Here is an 8,710-nt window from a genome sequence, read left to right as displayed (position 1 = left end):
GGGTTACCAGCTGAGAATTAGGCGCCTTGAGGGTACCCCTAATTATGGTCCCCGACAGATTCCTTACTAACTAAATGGCTTTGGAATATTGAAAATTCAAATGGTTTATGGCAAAAAATCATTACAAGTAAATACATTAAGGGAAAACCCCTTGTTTCTGTCAATAAAAAACAAGGGGATTCTCATTTTTGGAAGAAGATTTTGAGTTTAAGAGATAACTTTTACAAATACTGTAAAACTCTAGTGGGAAATGGATTGAATACTAGCTTTTGGAAGAGTAACTGGATAGGTAATCTGCCCTTGGCTGTCCAGTTTCCTTCCTTATTTGACTTGGCTTATGACAAAGACATTTCTGTCAATAAGGTCTTAGTGTCCAATTTTAAGGTCTTAGTGTCCAATTTTGAGGCTCTCTCGTTTAGGAGAAGGATTTTTGGTAATCTGAGGGTGTTATTTGAAGATTTGATGAATTGTTATAATCATTTTTCCTTGTCTGATCAAGATGATATGATTGTTTGGGGACTTGATAAAAAGGGTTTTTCTGTGAACTCTTTATATAAAAAGAAAGTGATGGATCAAGTTTCTGTTCCTTACAAGTTTTTGTGGAAATCCAAGTTGCCACAGAAATCAAGATTTTTATCTGGTTGGTGGTGAGAAACAAAATTCTTACTAAAGATAATTTGAAGAAAAGGAACTGGAAAGGTTCTCAAGAGTGTTGTTTCTGTGGTGGTGATGACTCTATTGATCATTTATTCTTTCACTGTCCCATTGCGAGATACATGTGGATAGTGATCCAAGTGGCTTTGAACTTGGTGGAGATTCCAAGAAGTATTAGCAACCTTTGTGATAAGTGGTTAAGTAAACCAAAAAATAAGATTGCTAATCTGATTCTGTTTGGTTATGGTGCGTTGTTCTGGACAATTTGGCGCACAAGAAATGATTGGTGCTTTGGTGATAAAATTATGCTTGATCCTTCTAACGTCATTTTTCTTTGTTGCTTTTGGCTGGATTCCTAGGCTATTCGACAGAGAAAGAGTGAACAAAAAATGATGGTCCAAGGAAGCAAGCTAATCAGAAAGATAGCAAGTGAAGCGTTTGGCCGAGCGTTTGGGTGGCGTTCGAGAGACAGACGAATTTCTAGGTGATCGAAAGATTGTGGGTCCTGGCGTATGTGTTCGCCTATACTTTTGGTGTTGGTTTGAGCTAGTTTCTTTTGTTGCGCCTGTCTGTCGTGAAGTGATTGTAAATAAAAAATACTTATGTTCCTGGTAGCAGGTCGAACTTTGTCTTCTATTATAGGCACTTTACTTATCTAGGGTGATATCGTAAGGTGTCTAGGTAGAGATCAGGCCTAATAAAGTTTATGTTAGACCGTAGGGTCACGATGGGTGTTGGTGTAATGAACTTTTTCTATTTCCTAATGAAATAGTGGCTTCGCGCTTTCCTAAAAAAAGCCCGCCGGCCGCCGGAGATGCCTCCGTCCGCCACACCATCCTCGGCATCTAATTCCTGGAGACCTTGAAGGAAAATGCTTCAAGTGTCTATCCTCCCTCCGACCATCGCGCCACCATGTGCCGTCGCAGTCCGCGCCGCTGCTTCCATTGTGTGCCTGCGCCGTGTGACCCTTGCCGCCGCAAGACAACACGACGCCGGACCCGCCATCGGTGGTCTGACAGACAGGGTGATCTCGCCCTCCTTCCCCGTCTCGTTCTTCTGGCGAAGACACGCCTGCCTGAGATAGTGAGATGCCTCCGTCCGCCACCGTGGGCGAGTGCTCGGGTGTCACCGTTGAGCTCCTCATCGCGCAGATCGCCCAGAGATTTGGTCTTCCTGAGGATGTACTGGTTCTTCGTTCTGCGATTTTCCTGCTTTACCTCTCGGTGGATGAGACAACGACCACTTGTGTTAGTGTCAGACAGCCTTTTCATCTCTATCATCTCAGGGATCACTTCATGAGATGCATGGCCAAGATTTTACAGCTCCTCCAGGCTCCAGGAGGTATATTTAGAGGCCGTTTGGTTCTTGGCGCATTCTTAGAGCTCAGATTCTTCTCGATTATCTCCCATTAGCAGGGATCCACCGAGCGTATAGCACAGGTAACCATTACTTGGTGCCAGAATGAGTTCTGTTTGTTTTCTTTATTAGATAATTCTGCACAGTTTTATCAGAATCCGATGAAGCCAAACATGCCCTTATTTTAGGCTGCTCTAGCTTGTCGACAGTCATTCAGATTTAGGTCACGGCCACGGGTGCAGCAGGCAAATGGAAGCGATTGGTCTTGGGCGCCATCCATGTCATGGCCAAGGCACAAGGGTGTGGCGGTCAAACGGGTAAGGCTGCAACAAGGCACTGGTACATCAACGTCACACTACCGGTGGCTACAGGCTACCGCACACTACGGATTGCAATGGATTAGAAATTAGTAGAAGCATGCGTCCACCGGAATGTTGTTGGATGCTGTTTGGTTTCTATATATAGAGAACCGGTTCCTGTTGCAATTTCGTTCGGCATCCAACAACAGTCAACCAGGAAGCCTGCGAGTTCGTAGCATCGCGATCGCGCCACAAGCCCGCCCAACAAGCGGACGGTGCCAGCATGCCTGCACGCACTGCGTAGAGATGGCAATGGGCTCTGATTCTCGCTTCTCTATGGAGAATTTCTCTATTAGACTTTGTTTAAATACTCTAGTATTAACCACAATTCACGTGTGTTGAGTGAATTGAGGTGTAGATTAGTTTAGTTTACACTTTAATCCACTCTAATACATGTAAATTGAGCTCGATACTAGAGTATCCAAACTAGGTCTTATGGTACGAGGATGAGGATAGGGAAGTTAGTTCCCTCACGTAGATGTAAATGAGAAAAATCTTTCCCCGCGGATAAACAGGGATGGGGAAGCCCGATCCCCGTTTGCTATGGTGACTCGTTAAACATGCAAGTGATAATATTTTCGTGTACTAGTTAATCAAAAAATAATTAATTATCTTGTCAAGAGAATGATCATTGTATAAATGTATTCATTTTGATGTACACATAATAATTTATTACATCTAATAATAAGTATGAGTGAAAATGTTTTCTATTAATAATAAAGAGTATATGTCATAAATATAATTTAAACGAGGATAGAAATCCCTGTTGAGGATTTATCATATGGGGAATGAGAAATGGAAAGAAATATCCCCATAAGGGCTAATTTGGGAGCTATAAACCTGGAGAGGATTGGAGGGGCTAAATTCCTATCCTTATTCAAAATTGAATAAGAAGGGGAATTTAGCCCCTCCAATCCTCTCCGGGTTTATAGCTCCCAAACTAGCCCTAAGTTTCGTAGGATACCGCGGGAAAATTTTTATGTCGTAGGAACAGATATGCTCAGCTGTTCGCCGACGTGGTCCCTAGCGCAGCGTGCTCCATTCCGAGATGAAGGCTGGCCTGCGCGCGTTCTTCGACCTCGATGACGCCAAATGCTGCAACAGCAACGTCATCACCGGCTGCGGCACGTCGCGCCCAGCTCCACCAACCCCGCTCTACGAGGCCTACGGGCTCCTCAACGCCGCCGCGCCCGTCGACGTCGACGCTTTTTGCGCGCTCGTCGACGCGCCGCCAGGCCGCCACACGTCAGCTTTTTCCACGCCACGAGAGTTGGGCGGAGCAGCACTCGTATTTTAACCCTTAATTTTACATCTAAATTAGTAGTTATTATTATTATTATTTTAAAACTAAATTATCTTCTTAAATCTACATCTAAGTTACTAATATTATCATTAAAAATATTTAAATAATCATAAAACATATAATCTAATAATGTTTATATTAATAGATTAAATATTGACGAAAATAAACACAAACATTGTACCATCATACAAATCAAGTAAACGGACAGTGGTGGAGCTAACGGCCCCACAGAGGCCATGGTTCTCCAAATTATAACATTTAAATTGTTATTTATATTTGATGAAAGAATATAACAAAATTATCGTTATATATATTAATATCTTTCTACTTTCTCAGTCTAAAAAATATCGTTCTTATTTTTGCGAAGTTAAATATTTTATCTCCAATCAAACATTTATAAAAAATATTAATATTAATATATTTTTATTAAATATTAGATAGAACATTTCATATACTTTTATAATAAACTTATATATATATATATATATATATATATATATATATATATATATATATATATATATATATATATATAGTCTATTACATCGTAAGAATTAATAGATGGTTGTGGTTGGCACTGGAAAAGAACGTAGCGCGCGTATGTAGGGCCTGGGAAGAACGCATGGATCTGTAATGATTTGTACCGTGTTTTTTCTTTCCAGAAAACAAAGATTCGTGCAGGCGTGGAGCAGCTGAACTGCTTAGTTATTTTTTGACGGTGTAAAGGTCACGTCACCGTTGGCGAGATGGGGCCCTAAAATGGTCGTGTTCATATCTTCAATCATTGCTGTGTCTATATATACGCGTTCAGCGCGAGACTACAAGAGGCAGGCAAAGGCACTGCACGCCACCTTATCTCTAGCCGGAGATCAAAGAAGTAGCCGTTAACGATGGCTTCCGACGAGCTCGCAAAGGCCGTCGAGCCCAGGAAGAAGGGCAACGTCAAGTATGCCTCCATATGTGCCATCCTGGCCTCCATGGCCTCTGTCATCCTTGGCTATGGTACCCACGCACCCTTTCGTTTACTGTCAAAATATTTTCCTTTTTTTTGCTTTTAAGAGTTCGTAGGTGAAGTTTTTTTTTGTGATGCTGTTCACCAACGCTGTAGACATTGGGGTGATGAGTGGAGCGGCCATGTACATCAAGAAGGACCTGAATATCACGGACGTGCAGCTGGAGATCCTGATCGGGATCCTCAGTCTCTACTCGCTGTTCGGATCCTTCGCTGGCGCGCGGACGTCCGACAGGATCGGGCGCCGCTTGACCGTCGTGTTCGCCGCTGTCATCTTCTTCGTGGGCTCGTTGCTCATGGGTTTCGCCGTCAACTACGGCATGCTCATGGCGGGCCGCTTCGTGGCCGGAGTCGGTGTGGGCTACGGGGGCATGATCGCGCCCGTGTACACGGCCGAGATCTCGCCGGCGGCGTCCCGTGGCTTCCTGACCACCTTCCCGGAGGTGTTCATCAACATCGGCATCCTGCTTGGCTACCTGTCCAACTTCGCGTTCGCGCGCCTCCCGCTCCACCTCGGCTGGCGCGTCATGCTCGCCATTGGCGCAGTTCCGTCCGGCCTGCTCGCGCTCCTGGTGTTCTGCATGCCCGAGTCGCCTCGGTGGCTGGTCTTGAAGGGCCGCCTCGCGGACGCCAGGGCTGTGCTAGAGAAGACCTCTGCCACGCCAGAGGAGGCCGCCGAGCGGCTGGCCGACATCAAGGCCGCGGCGGGGATTCCGAAGGGCCTCGACGGGGACGTGGTCACCGTACCCAACAAGGAGCAAGGCGGCGGTGAGTTGCAGGTGTGGAAGCAGCTCATCCTGTCCCCGACCCCGGCGGTCCGACGCATCCTGCTCTCGGCCGTGGGTCTCCACTTCTTCCAGCAGGCTTCTGGCAGCGACTCCGTCGTCCAGTACAGCGCCCGCCTGTTCAAGAGCGCGGGGATCACCGACGACAACAAGCTCCTGGGCGTCACCTGCGCGGTGGGCGTGACCAAGACGTTCTTCATCCTGGTGGCCACGTTCCTGCTGGACCGCGCGGGGCGTCGGCCTCTGCTGCTGATCAGCACGGGCGGGATGATCGTCTCGCTCATCTGCCTCGGGTCGGGGCTCACCGTCGCGGGGCATCACCCGGACACCAAGGTCGCGTGGGCCGTCGCCCTGTGCATCGCGTCCACCCTGTCCTACATCGCCTTCTTCTCCATCGGCCTCGGGCCCATCACGGGCGTGTACACCTCGGAAATATTCCCGCTGCAGGTGCGCGCGCTGGGCTTCGCGGTGGGTGTGGCGAGCAACCGCGTCACCAGCGCCGTCATCTCCATGACCTTCCTGTCCCTCTCCAAGGCCATCACCATCGGCGGCAGCTTCTTCCTCTACTCCGGCATCGCCGCGGTCGCTTGGGTTTTCTTCTTCACGTGCCTCCCGGAGACACGCGGCCGGACGCTGGAGGAGATGGGCAAGCTGTTCGGCATGCCAGACACGGGCATGGCTGAAGAAGCAGAAGACGCCGCAGCCAAGGAGAAGGTGGTGGAACTGCCTAGCAGCAAGTAGGTGGCTATCCCAGAGCACAGGTCAAGTGAAGTAGATGGACAAGATCATTGTCTTTTCAACTAATTAGATGGGCAAGAATAACTAAGACTGCCCTATGAGGTGTCGTGGTTCAACCAGAGATCATTCTGCTCCTTTTCTTTTCCCTTCCTTTTTCGAGTACCATTCCCATTCGTCGTGGTCAGTACGATGTTGGGTCGTTGGGAGTTAGTGGTGTCAGAGTCCGCGTGTGCTTTGCAAGCCAGGGCTGAACCCACAATCATCAGTAACAAAAATTCTTCCGTTTGCTTTGCAAGCCAGGACTTGTGCTTCCGTGTTGTGTTGTGTGTGTTCCAATTTCCAAATATCATGCTCAAGATTCCTTCTGCGATTCCCCAATTTTACCTAGCAAACCCTGGATTTTACTATCTGTGGCAGGAACAAAAGACAAAAATTCTTCATGTCATGGCGTTAAGTGACTTGGATCTGACTTCCATGAAAAACATGAAATGGGACCAGTCTCAACTCAGCTTTGTGTTTGCTGAAGCAAAGGAGTTGGCACAGCTCCAGGTAGATTGGAACATTAAGGGCCTATTTGGGGATGCAGATTTAAAATACTGTAGTTTTGAGATATTATAGTTTACAATTGTACATGACATAAATACTACGATATTGCTTTACCACAATAAAACTACAGTATTGCTCAAAACCGAGATCTGTTTGGTTCTATTGTAAAAACAAAGTATATACAGAGAGAAGAGAAGAAAACTGAGGTCCTGAGTGGAGTTTCGAAAACTTCAAAAATACCGCAGTTTTGGATAAACCATGGTATTTAAAACTGAGTTTTGACTCTACAAACCAAACATCTTTTGAGCTCCAATACTATAGTATCATCAAATACCATAGTATTGTTTCAAAACTACAAAAATACTACAATTCCAAACAGGGCCTAACTCAGGTCAATGCAACGAACTGCAGTAGAGTAACTCAAGTGAATTGGCCGCAGCCATCAAGTAAAAACATAAACTCAAGTAAAGAGAGATTGCAGTAGAGACAAGCGCCTGCGTAGCGGACCCAGCGTTTGAATAGAGTCTGGGCGAAGCTCTAGGCTCCCATGAAATTGTAGACACGTCAGCATGCAACTCTGCTGTCTGCTCCACTACCTACCTAGGCGGCTAGCTCTCACCCTCACGGCACCTCTAACATAATAGGGATTTGATTCCTCCCCGGACCCTAAAACATCAATGGCAAATTGGCCTGACAGTGAGTGGGTGAGGGCGGTGAGGCGACGGAGCGCCTCTAGCCACGGACCCCACGGTGAGTGGAGGCAGTGGTCGGGCTACTGAGGCCAATCGGCGACAGGTTAACAAAAGACATGACTGCTAAATTATGATAAAATCGTGTCCCTCTACTCAGGTGGTCTTAGCTTCTTTAAAGATTTGACATGAACACACTCATAAATACTTCAGTCACCATAGAAGAGAGCCGGATTTAATCCGTATCGGCTTTTATTACTTCTACAGTATTTTTGTCTCTATATATTACAACTGCAACATTCCAAACATCCGTTTTAATTCGAAGCAAACAACCCAAAATAAGAACCCTAATTGTTATTACATCAAAAGAACAAACTTCCTACGGGCTCCCGAAGACCCGGTCGGAAGTTATTAACTTCCAACGACTTCGTTGACCACTCGGGAGTTACACTTAACTTCCAACGACACTTTAATCCTCTCGGAAGTTACCCTAAACTGCCGACGACACTTTGAATTGTGGTGGATGTTATTATATTATTCGTGTGAAATATAGTGTATACTGAAAAACAACACTTGTAATGCTGGTGAATTTAACTTTCTAGAGCCATATAACTCTAGAGAGGTGACATGGCCATCAGAAGTTACCGACAGTAACTTCCGAGAGGTGACGTGGTCATCAGAAGTCACTGCGTTGATGGCGTCAGCCGCGTGGACGACGTTAGGCTCCAATAACTTCCGAGTGGCAATATTGGCCATCGGAAGTTAGTTAACTTTCGAGAGGACCGTCGGAAGCTAAGCAAACTTCTGACCCGTATCTCTCCAATAGCCTAACTTCTGACGATTTCCCTAACTTCTGATCGTTCCTGTATAACTTCTAATGGTTTGGGCTATATAGGAAGTTAGCCAATTTCCTTGGTTGTGTACACTAATTTATCACTAAATCTCAAAATAGGCTTACATAGCATGTGCTTACCTTTTAAAGTTTTCTCTACCAAAAGAATCAAACTCAAAATCCTCTCCTTAGACTTGCGATTTTTAGGAGGTAGCTTATTAGCCTTAGGGTCTGTTTTCCTTCCTCCTGGGATTACGATACATATCCTTAAATCCAAAGTTAAGAAATAGCATGATTTAAAGATCACAATAGTAAGATCAATCTATTGTGTTGAATATTACGAAAAGCACACACCTTATGGCCAAGTTCATGGATCATTTGCAAGGTTTCTACATGAAAGTGGCATAGTCGCCCAATATTAAATGTCGGGTGAATC

General features: G+C 45.7%; 1 protein-coding gene across 1 annotated transcript; it reads left to right on the top strand.

The window, feature by feature from the left end:
- Positions 1 to 4,523: 4,523 nt before the first annotated feature.
- Positions 4,524 to 6,500, top strand: LOC100193474 (proton myo-inositol cotransporter). The gene is made up of 2 exons (NM_001138590.1): positions 4,524 to 4,674; positions 4,781 to 6,500. Exons 1-2 carry the CDS (start codon positions 4,563 to 4,565, stop codon positions 6,208 to 6,210), a joined length of 1,542 nt encoding a protein of 513 aa, NP_001132062.1. The 5' UTR covers positions 4,524 to 4,562; the 3' UTR covers positions 6,211 to 6,500.
- Positions 6,501 to 8,710: the final 2,210 nt, after the last annotated feature.

This window comes from Zea mays, chromosome 7 (assembly GCF_902167145.1).
Source record: "Zea mays cultivar B73 chromosome 7, Zm-B73-REFERENCE-NAM-5.0, whole genome shotgun sequence".
NCBI classification, from domain to species: Eukaryota; Viridiplantae; Streptophyta; class Magnoliopsida; order Poales; family Poaceae; genus Zea; species Zea mays.
The sequence above is the reverse complement of the archived record's forward strand: the minus strand, read 5'-3'. Positions and strand labels throughout refer to the sequence as shown.